The 22,006-nt window shown below is 36.2% G+C and overlaps 1 protein-coding gene across 3 annotated transcripts in view; it reads left to right on the top strand.

The window, feature by feature from the left end:
* Positions 1-22,006, top strand: part of CRY1 (cryptochrome circadian regulator 1) — an 87,255-nt gene that overhangs the window by 59,610 nt on the left and 5,639 nt on the right. For all 3 annotated transcript variants that reach the window (XM_065938443.1, XM_065938453.1, XM_065938435.1), the window contains exons 3-10: positions 15,195-15,337; positions 17,657-17,841; positions 18,156-18,244; positions 18,775-18,915; positions 18,997-19,308; positions 20,434-20,585; positions 20,821-21,023; positions 21,127-21,222. In XM_065938443.1, the coding sequence (XP_065794515.1) occupies positions 15,195-15,337; positions 17,657-17,841; positions 18,156-18,244; positions 18,775-18,915; positions 18,997-19,308; positions 20,434-20,585; positions 20,821-21,023; positions 21,127-21,222 (1,321 nt within the window). The remainder of the gene's footprint in view (positions 1-15,194; positions 15,338-17,656; positions 17,842-18,155; positions 18,245-18,774; positions 18,916-18,996; positions 19,309-20,433; positions 20,586-20,820; positions 21,024-21,126; positions 21,223-22,006) is intronic.

The following is a 22,006-nucleotide window of genomic DNA, read 5'->3' as shown; positions in this document are numbered from 1 at the left end:
AGCATTTTTAAAAACATATATTTACACACACCTGTATCTGGTAAACTTGTTTTTTCTTATGTGTTTTCTACTTAGAATTTTTCTGTTAAATTCTACTTAATGTAAGCTGACAAGATGGCTTTTCTAAAACTTCTTGTAGTTTTTTCATGTTCTACTGAGGGAATGATAAACTTAGCAGATATTAGCCTAGGCAAAACTTGAATGACACTATTAAGCATAGGTGTCTTATGTAAATTATTATTACTATGCAGTTAAATCTTATATTGTCTACATTTGGTGCCAGATTGATAAGCTGTTAAGGCAGTGCATGTTCTAGGGCCTGCAGAATTTTTTTATGAAGAGTTTAAAGTATTGGTGTAAAAAATTCTCATTATACCCAAGAAACAAGAGACATGTGTCTAAATCTTTATAGATGGAAACATTGAAGCATAATAAAATGTTTTGTTCAAAATCACAGAATAAATCAAAGAAGAACATATAAAGCCACTAATGTTGTTCAGTCACTAAGTCATGTCCGACTGTTTGCAACCCCGTGGACTGTATTAGGGTTAGGGCTAGGGTAGCACACTAGGCATTCCTGTCCTTCACTGTCTCCTGGAGTTTGCTCAAATTCATGTCCATTGAGTCAGTGATGCTATCTAACCATCTCATCCTCTGCCACTAACATTTCACATGCCTAAATTTATATGATGCTTTTTGAGTCACTTTGGATTCTTTGGATTCTTTATTGTTTCGTGGTACATGCTCATTTGAATAAGAGAGTTCATTTGTCAGGTACTGCTTGGTGCCTGCTGTGTGTACACGACAGTGTTCAGGGTGCTGGGGGCATGATGGTGAGCCGAAGAGGGATGTCCTGCCTTCACAGAGCTTACACTGTGCTGGGGAAGAGACCCATGATAAAATAAATATGTGATGTCAGGTGATGGTAGATGCTAAAATAAAATGTGGGAAAGAAAGTCCCAAGGTGAGGGGAAGATAATTAATTTATATGGAGTCATAGAAGGCCTCACTGATGTGGTGACATTTGAGCAAGTATATGAAGAGACTGAGCCATGCAGGTATCTGGGGTGTGATATATTGAATCCACAAAATTTTGCAAGTTGTTCATCAAAGGGTAGACTTTTCCCCCCTACTCCCTTAAATCTGGGTTGACCTTACATGTTGTTTTGACTAAGTGCCAAAGGAGTCCAAATCCTAGGCCTCAAGCGACCTTGCAGCTTCTACCTTTGCCCACTGGAATGCTCCTTGTACTGGGTAAGGACTGGGCTAGAATGTCAAATTGTGGGAGACCACCTGTAGAGAGGGGCTTCCCAGGTGACTCAGTAGTAAAGAATCCTCCTGCCAATGCAGGAGATGCAAGAGATGCAGGTTCAATCCCTGGGTCAGGAAGATATCCTGGAGTAGGAAATTACAACCTCCTCCAGTATTCTTGCCTTGGAAGTCCCATGGAGAGAGGAACCTAGCAAGCTACAGTTCATGGGATTGCAAAGAGTCAGGCACAACTGAGCAACTGAGCATGCACGCACTTACAGAGAGAATGGGCCAACCAGCAGCCAGCCCCAAGGCCTGAAATGTATGATAGAGGTCATTTAGGTCATCTGGTACCAGCCAAGCTGCCCACTGATTGCAGGCACATGAGTGAGCCTAGGTGAGACCAACAGAAGAACCATCTAGTTAACTGAGAGTTTTGGAGAATTAATCCGTTGTTTTAAGCTACTGAGTAACTGCAACACGGGGAAAGAGTGTCGCAGGCAGAGGGAGCCACAGTTACAGAGGCCCTGGTGTAGATGTGGCCCATGACTTGTTTAGGAACAGCAAGGAGGCCAGTGTGCTCTAGGAGCACAGTGAGCAAAAGTAAGAGATGGGGTCAGAGAGATTGCAGGAGCCAGATCATAGGGTTTTACCATGTTTTATGGCTTTTACTCTGAGTGAAATGGGATGCCACGGGAGATCACTGAGTAGAGGAATGACATGATTTCACTTATATTTTGAAAGAATCACTCTGGCTGTAGAGAATAGAAATTAGATGGAAATGCTGTAAAGAGTTAAGCAGAAGGGTCAATTAGGAGGCCAAGGCAATTATACAGAAACATGATGATGGTGACTAGGACTAGAATAGCAGTAGGGGTGTTGAGAAATGGTAGGGTTTTAAATACATTTTTAAATAGAGGCTATAGAGTTTATTTATATGTGGTATTTGAGAGTCAAGGATAGCTTCTAGGTTTTTAGCCTGGGCAAGTGACCCAGTGGTTTGCCATTCAGTGAGATGAGGAAGACTCTACGAGGAACAACTTGAGGGAAAAATTCAGTTCCGTTCGGTTCAGTTGCTCAGTTGTGTCCGACTTTTTGCGACCCCATGAATCGCAGCATACCAGGCCTCCCTGTCCATCACCAACTCCCGGAGATTACTCAAACTCATGCCCATTGAGTCGGTGGTGCCATCTAGCCATCTCATCCTCTGTCATCCCCTTCTCCTCCTGCCCCCAATCTCTCTTAGCATCAGGGTCTTTTCCAATGAGTCAACTCTTCCCATGAGGTGGCCAAAGTACTGGAGTTTCAGCTTCAGCATCAGTCCTTCCAATGAACACCCAGGACTGATCTCCTTCAGGATGGACTGGTTGGATCTCCTTGCAGTCCAAGGGACTCTCAAGAGTCTTCTCCAACACCACAGTTCAAAAGCATCAATTTTTCACACTCAGCTTTCTTCACAGTCCAACTCTCACATCCATACATGACCACTGGAAAAACCATAGCCTTGACTAGACAGACCTTTGTTAGCAAAGTAGTGTCTCTGCTTTTTAATGTGCTATCTAGGTTGGTCATAACTTTCCTTCCAAGGAGTAAGCGTCTTTTAATTTCATGGCTGCACACCATCTGCAGTGATTTTTGAGCCCCAAAAAGCAAAGTCTGACACTGCTTCCACTGTTTCCCCATCTATTTCCCATGAAGTGATGGGACCAGATGCCATGATCTTAGTTTTCTGAATATTGAGCTTTAAGCCAGCTTTTCCACTCTCCTCTTTCACTTTCATCAAGAGGCTTTTTAGTTCCTGTTCACTTTCTGCCATAAGGGTGGTATCATCTGCATAACTGAGCTTATTGATATTTCTCCCAGCAATCTTGATTCCAGCCTGTGCTTCTTCCAGCCCAGCGTTTCTCATGATGTACTCTATAAGTTGAATAAGCAGGGTGACAATATACAGCCTTGACGTACTCCTTTTCCTATTTGGAACCAGTCTGTTGGTCCATGTACAGTTCTAACTCTTGCTTCCTGACCTGCATATAGGTTTCTCAAGAGGTGGGTCAGGTGGTCTGGTATTCCCATCTCTTGGAGAATTTTCCACAGTTTATTGTGATTCACACAGTGAAAGGCTTTGGCATTGTCAATAAAGCAGAAATAGATGTTTTTCTGGAACTCTGTTGCTTTCCAATGATCCATTGGATGTTGGCAATTTGGTCTCTGGTTCCTCTGCCTTTTCTAAAACCAGCTTGAACATCTGGAAGTTCACGGTTCACGTATTGCTGAAGCCTTGCTTGGAGAATTTTGAGCATTACTTTACTAGCATGTGAGATGAGTGCAATTGTGCAGTCGTTTGAGCATTCTTTGGCATTGCCTTTCTTTGGGATTGGAATGAAAACTGACCTTTTCCAGTCCTGTGGCCACTGCTGAGTTTTCCAAATTTGCTGTCTTATTGAGTACAGCACTTTCACAGCATCATCTTTTAGGATTTGAAATAGCTCAACTGGAATTCCATCACCTCCACTATCTTTATTCATAGTGATGCTTTCTAAGGCCCACCTGACTTCACATTCTAGGATGTCTGGCTCTAGGTGAGTGATCACACCATCGTGATTATCTGGGTCATGAAGATCTTTTTTGTACAATTCTTCCGTGTATTCTTGCCACCTCTTCTTATTATCTTCTGCTTCTGTTAGGTCCATACCATTTCTGTCCTTTATTGAACCCATCTTTGCATGAAATGTTCCCTTGGTATCTCTAATTTTCTTGAAGAGATTTCTAGTCTTTCCCATTCTGTCATTTTCCTCTATTTCTTTGCATTGATCACTGAGGAAGGCTTTCTTATGTCTCCTTGCTATTCTTTGGAACTCTGCATTCAAATGGGTATATCTTTCCTTTTCTCCTTTGCTTTTCGCTTCTCTTGTTTTCACAGCTATTTGTAAGGCCTCCTCAGACAACCTTTTGCCTTTTTGCATTTCTTTTCCATGGGAAAAATTAGGAGTTTATTATTTTTAACATTTTAAGTTTGAGATGCTTTTTAGACATATGAATGTGTTTGTTGAGTGTCATTCAACTCCAGAGCTCAGGGGAGAAGTCTGCAGTAAATTTAGCAACCTTAAATATAAATTCTGTTTAAAACCCTGAAACTAGATTTATTTAATAAAGGAAGGGGTAATGGATGGATGGGCAGAAATTTTTAGACCTTTACCTTCATTATATTTTGGTTATTTTGTGAGTTAACATTTTTTAATGTAATTATACTACTTTAAATGCTTTCTCCAAGGAAGTTTGTGATTTATAACTTTGTTTTGCTTAAAATTTTATGTTTCTTATTTTCACAATATTACTTGTGACTGTGTAAGAACTTTATATCCATTTAATGGTTCATATTATGCCTTCTGAGTGGTTAAACAAATAATTTTGATACATAAAAACAGATAGGAATCTTTGTGCTTAAAATTGTGAAATGTATACTTATTTCACTTGAAAATATTTTAATACTACAACAATCTTATTGTTATATTTACTGCTGAAACGTGAAGGTTAACCATGTGTTGCTTGAAATAAAACCTATGCTGGAACTTACCTGTTGGTCCAGGGACTAAGGCTCCACACTCACAATGCAGGGGGCCTGGGTTCAATCCCTGGTAATGGAACTAGATCCCACATGCTGCATCCAAAGATCCCGCTTGCCATAACTAAGTCACAGTGCAGACAAATAAATAAATAAATAATAAAAAATAAAACCTGTGAAGAGTAGATAGAGGCTTCCACTTCTGATTAAGATGTGCAGAGTTGCAGTAGACCATTCACTCCTGTCTTAATAATGTGAGGAAAGTAAATATGCCATAGTATCATAGAGTTTTTGTTTGTTTTTAACCTATTAGAGAGTTGATGACACAAATAAACCTAATAAATTAAGTTCCATTAGAGGATGGGCCTTTCATGGGAAAGAAGATACACATGGCTGCACCCTGGCATCACAGCAAGAAGAGAAGGGAATTTACCATAGTTCAGAGTAAAGAGAAACTCGAAATTTTACCAAAGTCTTTGTGGTAATATGTGTGCTGACGTGGCAGATTAGAATTCCAAGAAGCCCTAGTCACAGAGCAAGTTTGTACCCACTTTCCAGTACTTTTCTTAAGTGCATTCATGGAGAACCAGTGGCAGCATGCCAAAGCCTGGGGTGAAGCAGAAGGGTTGAGAGGGATCCCTCTTAAGTGCACTAGGAATTCACTTAGTGCAAAGGAGCTGTTCTCTGAAGCTGGCGACAGGACATCAGTGTAGAAAGATGCCTCCAAAGGTGCAGAAAATTAGGGGACAGGGTTGGAAAACAAAGAGAAATCCTCAGCAAGCAAAGCTGCTGGGTAGACAGCAAAGCAAAGAGAAATGTCATATAGTTTGTAAAGCTAGTGCCGAGCTGTAAAGCAGAGAGAGACAGCTGGAGTCTTGTTACTATTCAGATCTTAAGCCCTGTTGAAGGAAAATCTGAATCCTGCCTGCCTTCAAAATATTTGAAGCCAGTGGTGAATGAAATTTAAGTAAAGCAGCAACAAGGCCCAGCCAGACCCAGCTTAATTACAGACTCCATCAATTTGACTTCTATCAGTCAGAGCAAAGACTATGTACTTTTCTAGAGATAAATATTGTTTACTGTCTCTAATCTTTTATACCATTGTCTGTCATATGATCACAAATTATGAGACACATGAAGAAGCAAGTATATATAACTTGCAATCAAGTAAAAGGAAACAGAAACAGTCCCACAGTTCATGCGGATCTTGGGATTAGGATAAAAAAGGATTTTACAATTGTTATTCTACAGATAGTGGAGGTCTGACAAAGGTCTGTATAGTCAAAGCTATGGTTTTTCCAGTAGTCATGTACAGGTGTGAGAGTTGGACCATAAAGAAGGCTGAGCGCCGAAGAATTGATGCTTTTGAACTGTGGTGTTGGAGAAGATTTTTGAGAGTCCCTTGGACTGCAAGGAGATCAAACCAGTCAATCCTAAAGGAAATCAACTCTGAATATTCATTAGAAGGACTGATGCTGAAGTTCCAATACTTTGGCCACCTGATATGAAGAACCGACTCATTAGAAAAGACCCTGGTACTAAGAAAGATTGAAGGCAGGAGGAGAAGGGGATGATAGAGGATGAGCTGCTTGGATGGCATAACTGACTCAATGGACATGAGTTTGAGCAAACTCCGGGACATGGTGAAGGACAGGGAAACTTGGCATGCTGCAGTTCATGGGTCGCAAAGAATTGGACATGTCCGAGCTACTGAACAACAACAAGGATAGTAGAGAATCTAGTCAAGAGGTGGAAAACGATGTGAAGAGATGGTAATTTAATGCAGAAATGGAAAATATTTAAAAGGATCAAATAAAATCTTAGAACTGAAACATACTATCAAAATGAAGAATTCATTAATTTGATTCATTAATTGGGTATCTGGATTGAACAGAGCAGTAAAAAAGATCAATAAACTTGAAGACAGTCAGTATCCCAACTGAAGCACAAAGAGAAGGAAGATTTTTTTAAAAGGGGAATAGGGTGTTTGAGATCTCTGGAACAATAGTAAATGGCCTAAGATATCTGTACTTATAGACCTAAAGAAAAGAGGGAAAGAGAGATTGGGACAGAAAAAAAAAATATTTGAAGAGATAATTGAGTTTCCAAAATTGATGGAAGGTATCAACCTACAGTGCCAAGAAGCTCAACAGACCCCAAACACCATAAATGTAAAAGAAATCACATCTTGTCACATCATAATCGATTAACTGAAAACCAAAGATGGAAAATTTTATAAACAGCTAGAGGATAAAAGATATATTCAGGGAACCATGATAATAGTGTTCAGTATTTTCTTACAGAATGGAGTGGCAGCTTTAAAAAACTAGAAATAGCCCTGTTTACTTAGCAAAAACATTCATTTTTTTAAAAAGAGAAGGCACAATGAAGGCATTTTTAGGCACAAAAAAGAAGAAATAATTTTTCCCATCATATCTATACTATAAAAAATACTAATATTAAAGGAAATTCTGCTAGGCGAAAGAAAATAATTCTAGGCTAAAGACAGGATCTTCAGGAAAGAAGAAAGAGCACTAAATACATGGGTGAATATAAAAGACCTCTTTTTTCATTATTTTTAGTTATGTACATTCACATGTCCTATTTTTGGGAGACCATTGACAGATTAAAACCAACTAATATTGATAAATTGTAGGGAGTAATACCAGTATCTTGGGACTTGACACACATATGAAATAAAATTTATTGCAAGATCACATAAGGTAGGAAAAAGATAAATGAAAGTACATGTAAATTCTTAACAGCATTCAATTGTAATATATTATTTGAAGGTAGACTAAAATAACAGTATACAAAGTGCTATTTCTAAAAAGTTAATAGAGGAATTTTAGATGGAATTCTAAAAATATCTCTCATTCAAATAAAGGTAGCTAGGGGCACAGAGGGCTTTCCAGGTAGTGCTAGTGGTAAAGAATCTGCCTGCCAATGCAGGAGACTCAGGAGACAAGGGTTCGGTCCCTAGGTTTGGAAAATCCTCTTGAGTAGGAAATGGTACACCAATCCAGTATTCTTGCTACAAAACCCCATGGACAGAGGAACCTGGAGGACTATAATCCATAGGGCTACAGAATCTGACCTGACTGGGCGACCGAGCACAAGGGAGCTCAGGGGAGTAAATGAAAAGATGGACCAAAGAACAGCTTACCAACATGGTAAAAGTAAGCACAGCTCTATCAGTAATTATATTAAGTGTAAATAGTCTATATTAAACTCTTCATTTAAAGAGTTTATCAGAGACTTCCCTGGTGGTCTTAGCCCCTTGGCAGGCTTCTTCTCTATAGGGATGGTTGTACCTGAGGCAGCACACCTTGTTCATAATGAAGTGTGAATCTCAGCCAGGGAAGAAAGAAAACTTTCTTAATCCATTGCTTAATTATTTTCCCTTCATTTAGAGGTGATAGCTGCTTAGAACAGTACTATCCAACAGACGTGTAATTTAAAATTTTCTAACATCTATATTTTAAAAAGTAAGAAGAAAAACATGAAGTTAATTAAGATATATTTTATTTAACATAGTATATCTAAAATACTATCTTTTCAATATAAAATCAATATAAAACAACTATACTGTTTTAACCTTTTTTATGAAGTCTTTGAAATCCAGAGTATATTTTATGCTTATAGGATGTCTCTATTCCAACTAACCACATTGCAAATGCTCAGAAGCTGCTTCTGTGGCTAGTAGTTATCTACCGTATTGGACAGTATAGCCTTAACTCCTCTTCTACTCCTTACCATTGTCAACCACCTTTTACTTGCTGACAGTTCTTCAGATTAAATTTTCCCTGTTCAAATTACTAATGTGGTTTCTGTCACCTGATTGAACTCTGAGTCAGAGTTCAGTTTTCTTTTGAAAAGATTAATAAAATTGATAAACTGTTATCAATACTGATCAGGGCCCAAAAGGGAGAAAACACCAATTACCTTTAACAAGAATGAAAAAGGGGACATCACTAGATTGTCTCTAAACTTTAAAAACATAAAGGATATTATAAATGTCATAATGTCAATATAAACTAAAGTACATAGTGTCAATATGAACAAAAGAACTAAAGAGCCTCTTGATGAAAGTGAAAGAGGAGAGAGAAAAAGTTGGCTTAAAACTCAACATTCAGAAAACTAAGATCATGGCATCCAGTCCCATCATTTCATGGCAAATAGATGGGGAAACAAAGAAAACTGTGACAGACTTTGTTTTTTTGGACTCCAAAATCACTGCAGGTGGTGACTGCAGCCATGAAATTAAAAGACGCTTGCTCCTTGAAAGAAAAGCTATGACCAACCTAGACAGCATATTAAAAAGCAGACACATTATTATGCCAACAAAGGTCTGTCTAGTTGAAGCTATGGACATGAGTTTGAGTAATCTCCAGGAGTTGGTGATGGACAGGGAAGCCTGGCATGCTGCAGTCCCTGGGGTCGCAAAGAGTCAGACACGACTGAGCGACTGAAGTGAACTGAATGTCAATATATTATACAACTAAGATGAAATGAAAATACTCTTGAAAAGTGCAGCTTCTTAAAATTTCAGAAGAAAAAAAAGAAAAATTGAATAGCCCTCTCTTTATAAAACTGAATTTATAATAAAAAACCTTCCAATAAATAAAACTCCAGGTCCCAGATGGCTTTACTTATTAATTCTATCACATATTTAAGAAAGAAATAATACCAGTCTTATAACACTCTTCAAGGAAACAGGATAATATTGGGAACACTGAACTTGTTTATGAAGGCAGCATAACTCTGATACCAAAATCTGATGAAGAACTTTCAAGAAAGAAGAAAAGTATAACCAGGTGTCCCCCATAAACACAAACTCAGATATTCTTAATATATTAACAAAGAGAATTTAACAATATTTTAAAATAATACGGCATCATGGCGAAGGCACTGGCACCCCACTCCAGTACTCTTGCCTGGAAAATCCCATGGACGGAGGAGCCTGGTAGGCTGCAGTCCATGGGGTCGCAAAGAGTCGGACACGACTGAGCGACTTCACTTTCACTTTTCACTTTTCATGCATTGGAGAAGGAAATGGCAACCCACTCCAGTGTTCTTGCCTGGAGAATCCCAGGGACAGGGGAGCCAGGTGGGCTGCCGTCTATGGGGTCGCACAGAGTCGGACACTGAAGCAACTTAGCAGCAGCAGCAGCATGACCAGTGGAGTTTATTTCTGGAATACAAAGTTGGTTCAACATTATAAAATAATAAATTAATATACCCTATTAGTAAAGGAAAAGGTGTTATTATTTTAGTGATAAAGAAAAGCATTTGACAGTAGTCAACACCCATTTGTAATTTTTTAGAAACCTTTATGCAAACTAGCAATAGAAAATTGCTGATATCAACTTGGTAAAGGCTATCCACAGAAACATAGCTGATGGCATACTTAATGGTGAAACACGCTTTACACCTGAGATAGAGAACAAAGCAGGGATATTCACTTTTCACCACTTTACTGAAAGTCTAGCTAGTGTAATTAAGAGTAGATAACTAACTTACTAGCTTAGCCTCACCCCCATGTTATCTGTCATAACATCCTTTTTTTCCCAATAGTATATATATTTAATTATTTATTTCTCTCTGTGTTGCCAATCTTCAGTAAGTGCTAGGATGGAGGGACCTACAATAGGAGCTAAGAATTTTAATAAATACTTGGAATATGAATGAATACATTTAATATTTGGGGGGCCTTCTCTTCCCTAGCTTTTCATTTTTCTTGTGGGGAGATGTCCACTAATTTATCCCCAGGGAAGAAGTGAATGATCTCACTGATGAGTTTAATAGAAGGAGTTAGGTGAGTATTGGTCAGATCATACCTTTTTACCTCTTCAGTTGCAGAGAGTACATGTCCTGTCCTATTCCTTTCTTCCATGTGATAAATTTTATACGGGCAACCCACACTGAAAGGAACGTGCTGTTTAGCCTTGGGTAGCTAAATCTGTTTAATTCAGTGGTGAAAAATCTGTAAGCTTACCTGTATTTAAACCTAATATATTTCTTCCAGTTCAGCTTTAGTAGTAATGTGGTGTGTATACATATATATATGATTTACAGTGTTGTATTAATTTTTGCTATACCATAAAATGATTCAGTTATATACATTCTTCTTTATATATTCTTTTTCATTATGGTTTATCATAGAATACTGAATATAGTTCTCTGTGCTATACAGTAGGACCTGGTTGTTCATCCATTCTGATATAATAGCTGACAGCTGCTGACCCCAGTCTCCCACTCCATCCTTCCCTTAACCTCGTCCCCCTTGGCAACCACAAGTATGTTCTCTGTGCTCATGAGTATGTTTATGCTTTGTAGATAGATTCATTTTATCATATTTTAGATTCCACACATAAGTGATAAGTATGGTGTCTGTCTTTCTCTTTCTGACTTGCTTCACTTAGTGTGATAATCTCTAGTTGTGTCCATACTGGGGCGAATGGCATTATTTTGTTGTTTTTGTGACTGAGGGGTATTCCATTGTATATATGCACCACATCTTCACCCACCCATTTATCGGTGGGCGGTTAGGTTGTCTCTGTGTGTTGGCTGTTCTCAGTAGTGCTGCTGTGAACAGTGGGTCTGTCTTTTTCAGTAGAGTTTTGTCTGGATGTATGCTCAGGAGAGGCATCACTGGATCATATGGTGATTCTATTTTCAGTTTCCTGAGGAACTTCCATACTCTTTTCCATAGTGGCTATCCCAAATTACATTCCCACCAACAGTGTAAGAGGGTTCCCTTTTCTCCATATTCTCTCCAGTTCAGTTCAGTTCAGTTGCTCAGTCATGTCCGACACTTTGCGACCCCATGGACTGCAGCACGCCAGGCTTCCCTGTCCTTCACCAACTCCTGGAGCTTACTCAGACTCATGTCCATCGGTCGGTGATGCCATTCAACCATCTCATCCTCTGTTGTCCCCTTCTCCTTCCGCCTTCAGTCTTTCTCAGCATTAGCGTCTTTTCCAATGAGTCAGTTCTTCTCATCAGGTGGTCAAAGTATTGGAGTTTCAGCTTCAGCATCAGTCCTTCCAATGGATATTCAGAACAGATTTCCTTCAGGATGGATTGGTTGGATCTCCTTGCTGTCCAAGGGACTCTCAAGTGTCTTCTCCGTCACCATAGTCCAAGAGCATCAATTCTTCGGCGCTCAGCTTTCTTTATAGTCCAACTCTCACATCCATACATGACTACTGGAAAAACCATATCCTTGGTGGTATTTATTTGTAGACATTTTAATGATGGCCATTTTAACCAGCAAAATCAGTGTGAGGTGGTACCTCATTGCAGTTTAGGTTTAGATTTGTATTTCTCTATTAACAATGTTGAGCCTCTTTTCATGTACCTATTGGCCATTTGTATTACTTGTTTGGAAAAATGTCTGTTTAGGTCTTCTGCCAATTTTTTAATTGCGTTGTTTGTTTTTTCTTATATTGAGTTATATGAACTGTTTGTATACTTTGGAAATTATGCCCTTGTCGATTGTAACATTTGCAAAATTTTCCCCCGCTCTGTAGGCTGTCTCCATTTTGTTTATGGTCTCCTTTGCTGTGCAAAAGATTGTAAGTTTGATTAGGTCCCATTGGTTTACTTTTGTTTTTTTTTTCAATTGCCTGGGAAGACTGGGTGGGTTATATTCTTACGTTTAGTTTTCTGACTTATATTTCCCTTCCTCTTCAAAAAGGGAAAAGGGGAGGGACTGTTACTGACTTGTTTTAAGCTCCAACATTTACTAACCAAAAACTAAAAAATTATTTGTCAAAAAAAAATCATAGAATTACAGACTATTTAGGAAGTGACATATGTGACAAAGTTTGTCATTAAAAATAAGGAGTGTACAAATCCATAAGAGAATTAATTGCAATAGAAACCTAAGCAAACATAAGCTGCAATTCATAAAGAAAAAAATACACAAATGGTTAGTAACAACAGTAATAACAGCTGTCTTTCATTGAGGACTTAACTATGTACTCAACAGCTTACATTGCTGTTGTTCAGTTGCTAAGTCGTGTCCAACTGTATGACCCAGTGAACTGCAGCTCGCCAGCCTTCCCCGTCTTTGACTTACCTCCCAGAGCTTGCTCAAACTCATGTCCACAGAGCTGGTGGTGCCATCCAACCGTCTCATCCTTTGGTGCCCTCTTCTCCTGCCCTCGGTCTTTCCCAGCATCATCGTCTTTTCTCTTAAAATAATTTACATACATTGTCTCATTTAATCTTTTCTCAGTTTAATCTTTTCACAACAACAAAAAAAATGTTATTTTTTTCATTTTACTCTAATAAACACATAATGTTTGTTATATACTAGGTACTCTCTAAGCACTCTACTTACATGCTACCCATCTTAAGATAAGGAAACAGGCATGGAAGGTTTAGAAATTTGCACAGGTAGTTGAACCAGTCTTTGAACTTGAGAAGTTTGACTTTAGATCCTTTGTTTTTTAACTACTACTCTATACTGCCTCTCACTATAAAACAAAGAAATAAAACGCTTTCTTTCCTATTCTCATTTTAATTTCATTTTTAAATTTCAAAAACAGTACATGATTGTACTTAACAAATATGAACAATACAATATGGTGTAAAATAATTATTTATATTCCTAAATTCTACTCTGCAAAGATAACAGCTATTGACAACTTTGTATGCATTCTCCAAGACTTTCAAGAAATGAAAAAATTTTTAATGAGATATTATTTTCCTGTGTATGCTGTGTGTTTATATTAGTGGTTTTTAAAATACTGGTATACTACTACTGAGAGTGTAAATTGGTGCAGGATATCTGGTGGAAAATTTGCCAGTATCTGTCAAAATTTTAAATGTAATTTATTGTATCCATTAGTTGTGTTTCAAGAAATTATTTCTAGAAAAAAATGAGACAAATGTCCCAAAATGTTTAAGATTTATGTATAAAGGTATATACTGAAAGGTTTATAATAGCAATTAAAAAAAAAAAACTCACTATTGGAAATAGCCCTTGTCTAATCTATACAGGTTTGAAGAAGTACAACTTGTTAACTATATAATCAGTTAAATAATGGTAGAATGACAGGTGAATTTTTTTTTATTTGTAAGGTATATCAGAGTAGATTTTAGAATTAAAAAAAACAATAAAACTTTACTACCCCCCTGGGAAATCACTTAATTCCATTAAGTCACAGTCTCTTCACTGAAAGTGATTGTAAGAAGGTTTACAGTTATTAATACAGCACCTGGCACTCAGTATCTGCTCTTGTTATAAGTGTGTTTGTATTTTCCATAGTTAACACTTCTTGATAATCAGAAGTAAAACATTGTTAAACAATACCGCAGCAGAGCAGCTTGTGCCACATTAACTGTCAAAGGTTTATATTAATAGTAGTTAGGACATGGAAGCAACTTAAATGTCCATCAACAGATAAATGGATAAAGAAAATGTGGTACATATATACAATGGAATATTGCTCAGCCATAGAAAAGAACAAAATTGGGTCATATGTGGTGACCTAGAATGTCATGGAGTGAAGTTAAGTCAGAAAGAGTAAACCAAATATCGTATATTAATCCATATATGTGGAATCTAGAAAAATGTTACTGATGAACCTATTTGCAGGGCAGGAATAGAGACACGGACATGGAGAATGGACTTTCAGACAGAAGGTGGGGAGGAGAGAGTGGAATGAATTGTGAGAGTAGCATCAACATGTGTACACTGCCATGTGTAAAGCAAGTAGCTAATGGGAAGCTGCCGCATACAGGCAGGTCTGCTCAGTCCTCTGTGATGACCTAGACTGGAAGGATAAGGGAGTGGGTGGAACGGAGACACAAGAAGGAGGGAGTATAGCTGATTCATGTGGTTGTACTGCAGAAAATAACACAACACTGTAAAGCAATTATACTCCAATTTAAAAAAAAAAAAAGAACCAAGTCTTAGAATCAATAGACATAAATTCAGGTATTATGGCTCTCTCTGAACTTGAACAAATTCTTGAATTTTCAACATAATCTTATCTGCAAAATGGAGTTAGCAACCAAAATGCCAAGCTCTGAGGATTATTTTGAGTAACAAATGAGATAATGTAAGTGTAAATTATTTGAACATGTAAAGTGCCATGCAAACACATTTAATGTAGGAAGCTTAGGTTAAGCATGTTGCTAGTTTGTATAATGCCTAGCATAATGCCTGAAATTTAGTGAGTACATATTTCTGATTTACATGATTTTGAATTTATAAATTGTGCATTTTCTGTCTATATATTCAAAGTAGTATAATCATTTGATATGTAGAGTTGGCGCTTTTCATTTTTTTCCAGCCTGTGTTGTTATAGTAGAAAAAATAATTATTAAAATATATGTATGTTTTTGCTCCTTTCTCTTACTTTAGGAATGGAACATTACTAAACTTTCAATTGAATATGATTCTGAGCCCTTTGGAAAGGAACGAGATGCAGCTATTAAGAAACTGGCTACTGAAGCTGGAGTAGAAGTAATTGTACGAATATCACACACATTATATGATCTAGACAAGTAAGATTTTTTAATACACATAGTATTTGTCATTTTAACCATTTTGAAGTGTACATTTAAGTGGTATTAAGTACAAAGACAATGTACTGTGGGACTTAAGTTCAAAAGTGAAAATAAAAACATGCATAATAGAATTGTGGAGAATTAAATTAATTCAAACCTGTAGCATTTTATTTAACTTCTGTAGTTTTTGTTTACCCAAAGACAGACGCCAGAATTACAGACGTAAGTGCATAAGATAAAAATACTCAGAATTTCAGTTCCAAAACTAATTAAAAGAGTCACAAAATTATCTTTGACTATTCTAGCTCAGCCTACTAACTTGCCATTCTGGGCTCTCAGCAATATTAATTTTATAGTTTATATGATACATAGCCATCAAGTGCCTTGGTATATTTTACATGCTTGTCATAGGTTATTTTATGTGTGTATATCTAGTCTGTTTGAATTTTGAGCTCATATGCAAATTATATGTAACATTAGGTAGTCCTCTGAACAATGGTATGATATCTTATTTCTCAAAGCATACTTCATGAAATATCAGTCTTTTATGATGCTTTATCCAACAGAGATTCTGTGGTCTAGGTTAAATTTAGGAAGTTTTATTAATATGTGCTGTAAGATTTGAGGATTCATAAGATTTGTTAACATTAACCTTTGGCATACTGTCATCCTTACAAGTGCTGAAATCTCATAATTTATGTACCTTTTATTTTACTTTTTTTAGTTATTTTCACATTTATCAAAATAATAAAGCTGATTCTGTAACATGACAAGCTATTTTATTTCACTTTTCCAGTTGTACAAAAAATTGTGGTTTGACTGAGGCAAGTGTCTTACTTCCTATTAAGCCAGAAGTCATATATCCTTTGATAATAAACTTGTCTGCTCATTTACCATATTTCTTAACCTTAGAGAGCTGATAGCAAGGAGGCAAAACAAAATAAGGGCAGTTGCTTAAAGTGGAAAGCTCCGTGTTATGTATAAAATTGGATTGTTTGTTAGACTGAATGTGAACATTTACTATATAAATCTATCATATAAAAATGTAGCATATAGTAAATATCTTTTCTAAGATTTTTATTTTGCTTCTGTTATATAATGTCCTCAGTAGTATGATTGTAGATCATTATAGTGGACAGATTTCATTATGATCCTAGGTATAAACTCAAAGAATTACATCAAAGCAAAATTTCTAAAAGCAGAGCATAGTTTTTATGGTGGTTACTTTCCATACATATAATTGGTTCACCATTATATGTGTTATAGGGAAAACTTTATTCTATTTGGATTAAGAAAATCTTGATTTGCTATTTATTTGTTACGTGACCTTGACTAGTCTCTTGAGGCTTCAGTTTCTGATCCATAAAATGATAAGTGTAATTTTACCAATAATTTTTTATGAAGCCTAAATGCTAGTATGCAAATGGCTAAGTTAACAATTTGGTTATTCCCAAATTGTATCTAATTTGGCAATAAATGCCATTGGCAAGGCTTTTTGTTTCTAGTATTACTTAATTGAGAAATTAGTGATCAGAATTAAATATAAAATATATACATAAGAAAAAAATATATATATGTAAGATACATATGCTAACATTTAACAGAAACATGCATAATAGAAAATACCAAGTAATTATCACTATAGTAATTAATATAGGATCCTAATTAATAAAACTTGCTAATTACTCCTTGATATAATATTGGCCTGGTTTAGTTTTTATTGATGATTACAAGGTTCTTTGAGCTGTGTTGCAAAATATTTTTACATTTCCATATATATTATTTTTTGTTTTTGCCTTTAGGCTTATTGCCCACTTGTTTTTTCCACTCATATATGCTTAATTTTCTTTGTCACAAAAGTTTTGATATTTGCATGCTGTATATTTTTAACAAATAATAGATGTCTATAAAATGAAGAGAATGATTTTTAGATCTGTTAGTTGTTTTAACAAGTTTCTTGGTCCTATAAGAAACTAACATTCTCCTCGAAGTCTTAAGTGCAGATGGCTATCATGAAAAAGAATAATGGGTTGCTCCCAAATTGTATCTAATTCAGATTACCATTGGCAAGGCTCTTTCCTTTTAGTATTACTTAATTGAGAAATTAGTGATCAGAATTAAATATAAAAGATATACGTAAGATACATGTTGACATTTAACAAAAACATACACAATAGAAAATAGAAGTGATTTTTCATTTTTGTTTACATTTTTACTATCTTCATTTAATTTTCTGATTTTAAGACTTTCCAAAGTTTATCACATTATATTGTCCTTTTTAAAATACTAACAAGATTTTACTAACTTTTGTAATAGGATCATAGAACTAAATGGTGGTCAACCACCTCTTACCTATAAAAGATTCCAGACTCTCATCAGCAAAATGGAACCACTAGAAATACCAGTAGAGACAATTACTTCAGAAGTGATAAAAAAGTGCACAACTCCTCTGTCTGATGACCATGATGAGAAATACGGAGTCCCGTCACTGGAAGAACTAGGTAGGTGTAAGTAATAATACATGTGGAGCTTAAGAGTTAATAAACCATTAAGAAAAATCCCACTTCTAATTTGATATGTATTTTGCACTAAAAGGAAAAGAAAGGAGAAATAAGAAAGCTTAGACTAAAAAGTGATAAATCTGTGTATTATTTATGTATGCTATTAATTCATGATCTATCTGTTATCACCTTAAGATATATGTCTTAAAGGATAGAGACCATGTTATATATCATCTATCTGTGAGGACCTACCCAGAGCTGTCATTTCATTTTTATGCTGTCACATCTTTTTCCATTTCCTTTTTTTTTTTTAGGTTTTGATACAGATGGGTTACCCTCTGCAGTGTGGCCAGGTGGAGAAACTGAAGCACTTACACGTTTGGAAAGGCATTTGGAAAGAAAAGTATGATAATACAGATGATATTTATATTGTGAAACTGTCATTTTAAAAATAACTTCACTCTTTTTTAAAAACAAAAAAAATAGGCTGTTGAAAAAGGATTAAGAGAAATAATTAAAATAGCACAAATGTAATTGAAGATTAACTGTCTTCATTTAAATACCCTTCTCCCTCCTCTTCTGATTATTCCCTCTTTAGCTACTATCAGTACTACCCCTCTATGCTTTCTGTGTAAGCTGGTATCTGATGGCTTTAAAGCTAGGATAGAGTTCTTCTGTTTCACATTTATCTCAGTGTCAGAAAGACAGGTTGAAGGTGCTCTCAACCTTGTGTTAGGAATTTGCCGCATGAGGATGACTAAAACAAAATAATGCTCACTTTTATCTTGTTTTTTATTAAAACTTGTCATTTGTGGCTGAAAAAATGAGGTTTTATTCCCCAGGGATTATGTAACGTTCTTGAAAAGCTCAATTTCAAACAGTCTTTTAAAATGGAAAAGGCAGTTAGCATAATTTTCTCTGTGTTTTTTTCAGGCTTGGGTGGCAAACTTTGAAAGACCTCGAATGAATGCAAATTCCCTGCTTGCTAGCCCTACTGGACTCAGTCCTTATCTCCGATTTGGTTGTTTGTCATGTCGACTCTTTTATTTCAAACTGACAGATCTCTACAAAAAGGTATTATCTAGAACTGGAGCTTATTTTTAAAAAATACTTTTAAAAAATTGCTGATAATACTTCTTTGCTTTTTAATCTTAGGTGAAGAAGAACAGTTCCCCTCCCCTTTCTCTTTATGGGCAACTATTATGGCGTGAATTTTTCTATACAGCAGCAACAAATAATCCACGCTTTGACAAAATGGAAGGAAACCCCATTTGTGTTCAGATTCCATGGGATAAGAATCCTGAGGCTTTAGCAAAATGGGCAGAAGGACGGACGGGCTTTCCATGGATTGATGCCATCATGACGCAGCTTCGTCAGGAGGGTTGGATTCATCATTTAGCCAGACATGCAGTTGCTTGTTTCCTGACACGAGGTGACCTGTGGATTAGTTGGGAAGAAGGAATGAAGGTAAGTGTTCTTCCAACTAATGTAGCATGGCTTTATTTTGAAGAACTCTATAACTTTTTCTATACCTTATATATATAAACAGTTCCTAAAAGTTGTATAGATTCGTTTATAGTCTTGTTTCTTTTTTTCAATAGAAAAGCATTTAATTCTTAACCATAGAGGCAACTTTTGGGCATAATTAGACTGCATCAACCTGAAGTCAGTTAACCTGAAGTCATTTCAGTGGCTAAATCAGCCTACCTATCAAGGGGACTCTAAAATTTAATACTCTGGACTTAGTGGATTGATGTATATTTATAGGTGATCATTTCCGTCACATAAAGGATTTACCGAAGAGTCTTAGAAATAGCAATCTTTGTGTTATAAATTTTAAAGTGTAAATCATTTTGCCTCACTTCAACACCATAGCTTTTTAGTCTTATTATGTAATGTGATGCATACTACATTCTGTGACATCATCTTATGGGTATATATAAGAGGACTTAAATATGTTTTACCTTCCTATCTATATCATAAATTTCCCCTTTCCAAAGATCATTTCTGATCCTGTTTTTTTACATCTCCATTTCCTAGCACCAAGTCATACATGAGATAGATGCATAGCACACACTTAATGAATTTATAAAAATAATTTAATTCGGTTTCCCTTTTGGATCAAGGAATCCTAAATTTAGATTCCATAATTCTAATTAAATCTTAAAGGTCATTTGTATTTGATTGTTCCCATTATGTAGACCAATGTACGAAGCTTCCAAGTTTTTTTTGGTGGTTTATTTGGTAGTATTTTTGCTTTCTTGAAAGTGTTTACTACTTTTTTTTTCCTTTTTTAAAAAAAATCTTCCCATATCATAACTTACCCTTTTAAATCAATGACTTGAATAATTTTTACCCTCCCCTTTCCAATAACACTGCCAAGCTTACAATGGCAAATTCTATTCAGAAATCTGTATAGTACTAATATGTTTCTTTCCCTGAAATAACTCATTATAAGATAGAACATAGATAAGAAAACTAACTTTGGAACTAGATTTTCTTTACCTTGACTTTTGATCTACAGAGACCTGGAAAATGCTTGCTTTGAGAAATATGTGTGTGCAAACTAATTGATTACCGTTACTTCTGAAGGTATTTGAAGAATTACTGCTTGATGCAGATTGGAGCATAAATGCTGGAAGTTGGATGTGGCTGTCTTGTAGTTCCTTTTTCCAACAGTTTTTTCACTGCTATTGCCCTGTTGGTTTTGGTAGGAGAACAGATCCCAATGGAGACTATATCAGGTAAATCAAGGATGATTATTATTCAGTTTGGAATAGCTAATCCAGGAAGAGCTTGTCATACTTAAACAACGCTTAAGGTATTCCCCACTCCTGATGGGCAGCAGAGATGAGGAAAAGGGTAACAAATCATTTAAATGGTATTGATTTGTTTTGGGTCATTCATAGTTAATAAATAGTGTATTATAATTTGCTTGCAGTTCATTTTATTAATAATTTTTCTTCCTTTTCCTAAAAGGCGTTATTTGCCTGTTCTAAGAGGCTTCCCTGCAAAATATATCTATGATCCCTGGAATGCACCAGAAGGTATTCAAAAGGTAGCCAAATGTTTGATAGGAGTTAATTATCCTAAACCAATGGTGAACCATGCTGAGGCAAGCCGTTTGAATATTGAGAGGATGAAACAGATCTATCAGCAGCTTTCACGATACAGAGGACTCGGTATGTCAGGAAATGCCTTTGATTGTTTCTAAGGCAGCTGTTTATGTCCCCCTCCTTGAATTTCATCTTGATCATAACTTAATAGGAAATTTTTTCCCTTTAGGTCTTCTTGCTTCAGTGCCATCTAATCCTAATGGGAATGGAGGTCTCATGGGATATTCTCCTGGAGAAAATATCCCAGGTTGTAGCAGCAATGCAAGTAAGTAAAAAGGAAATTTCTGTACTTAGTAACATAGAGAGATTAATAATAAAATATATTGTTTATTGTACCTCACTATAATATGTTTTAAAAATTCTATCTAAAATTTGTGTAATAGGTTCCTTGTATATATGCGTACATGTACACACATACACACTCCCTTACTCCATTAGTGACATTTTAGAGATGGAAATGGCAACACACTCAGTATTCTTGCCCTGAAAATCATATGGACAGAGGAGCCTAGGGGGCTACAGTCCATGGGGTTGCAAAAGGGTCAGACGTGACTTAGCGACTGAAAAACAATGGAGATGGAAAATATCATTACGTATAGTGGAATTTGGGTAAACGTTCTTGCAAACTGAATGAGGAGAGCAATATTAACGATAAAATGAAACTCAGATGTCATATTTTCAGAGTGCCCATTATTTTTTATTCTCTTTAAGTATTTATTAACTATAAGGTAATTAATTAAGAGGGTCAGAGGCCCTGTGAATGTGGCCAAAAGATTTATCATACACATGCATAGTGACGCTAGTCATTTTGCACATGAGTTTTTTCCTTACAAAGCCTAGTCTGTAATGGTTTTCTTTGTGATATATATATATATATATAGTTATTTGCCACACGTGTTCTTAATACATGTGAAGAAGTCAGAATGTATTGGACATTTGAATCATCTCAATTTTCAAATGTTCTAACCAAATATCAGTTCAATCGCTCAGTCGTGTCCGACTCTTTGCAACCCCATGGACTGCAGCATGCCAAGCTTCCCTGTCCACCA

The sequence above is a fragment of the Muntiacus reevesi genome, chromosome 1, assembly GCF_963930625.1.
Source record: "Muntiacus reevesi chromosome 1, mMunRee1.1, whole genome shotgun sequence".
In the NCBI taxonomy this organism is placed as follows: domain Eukaryota; kingdom Metazoa; phylum Chordata; class Mammalia; order Artiodactyla; family Cervidae; genus Muntiacus; species Muntiacus reevesi.
Note: the sequence above shows the minus strand (reverse complement) of the source record. Positions and strands in the feature narration are given on the sequence as shown.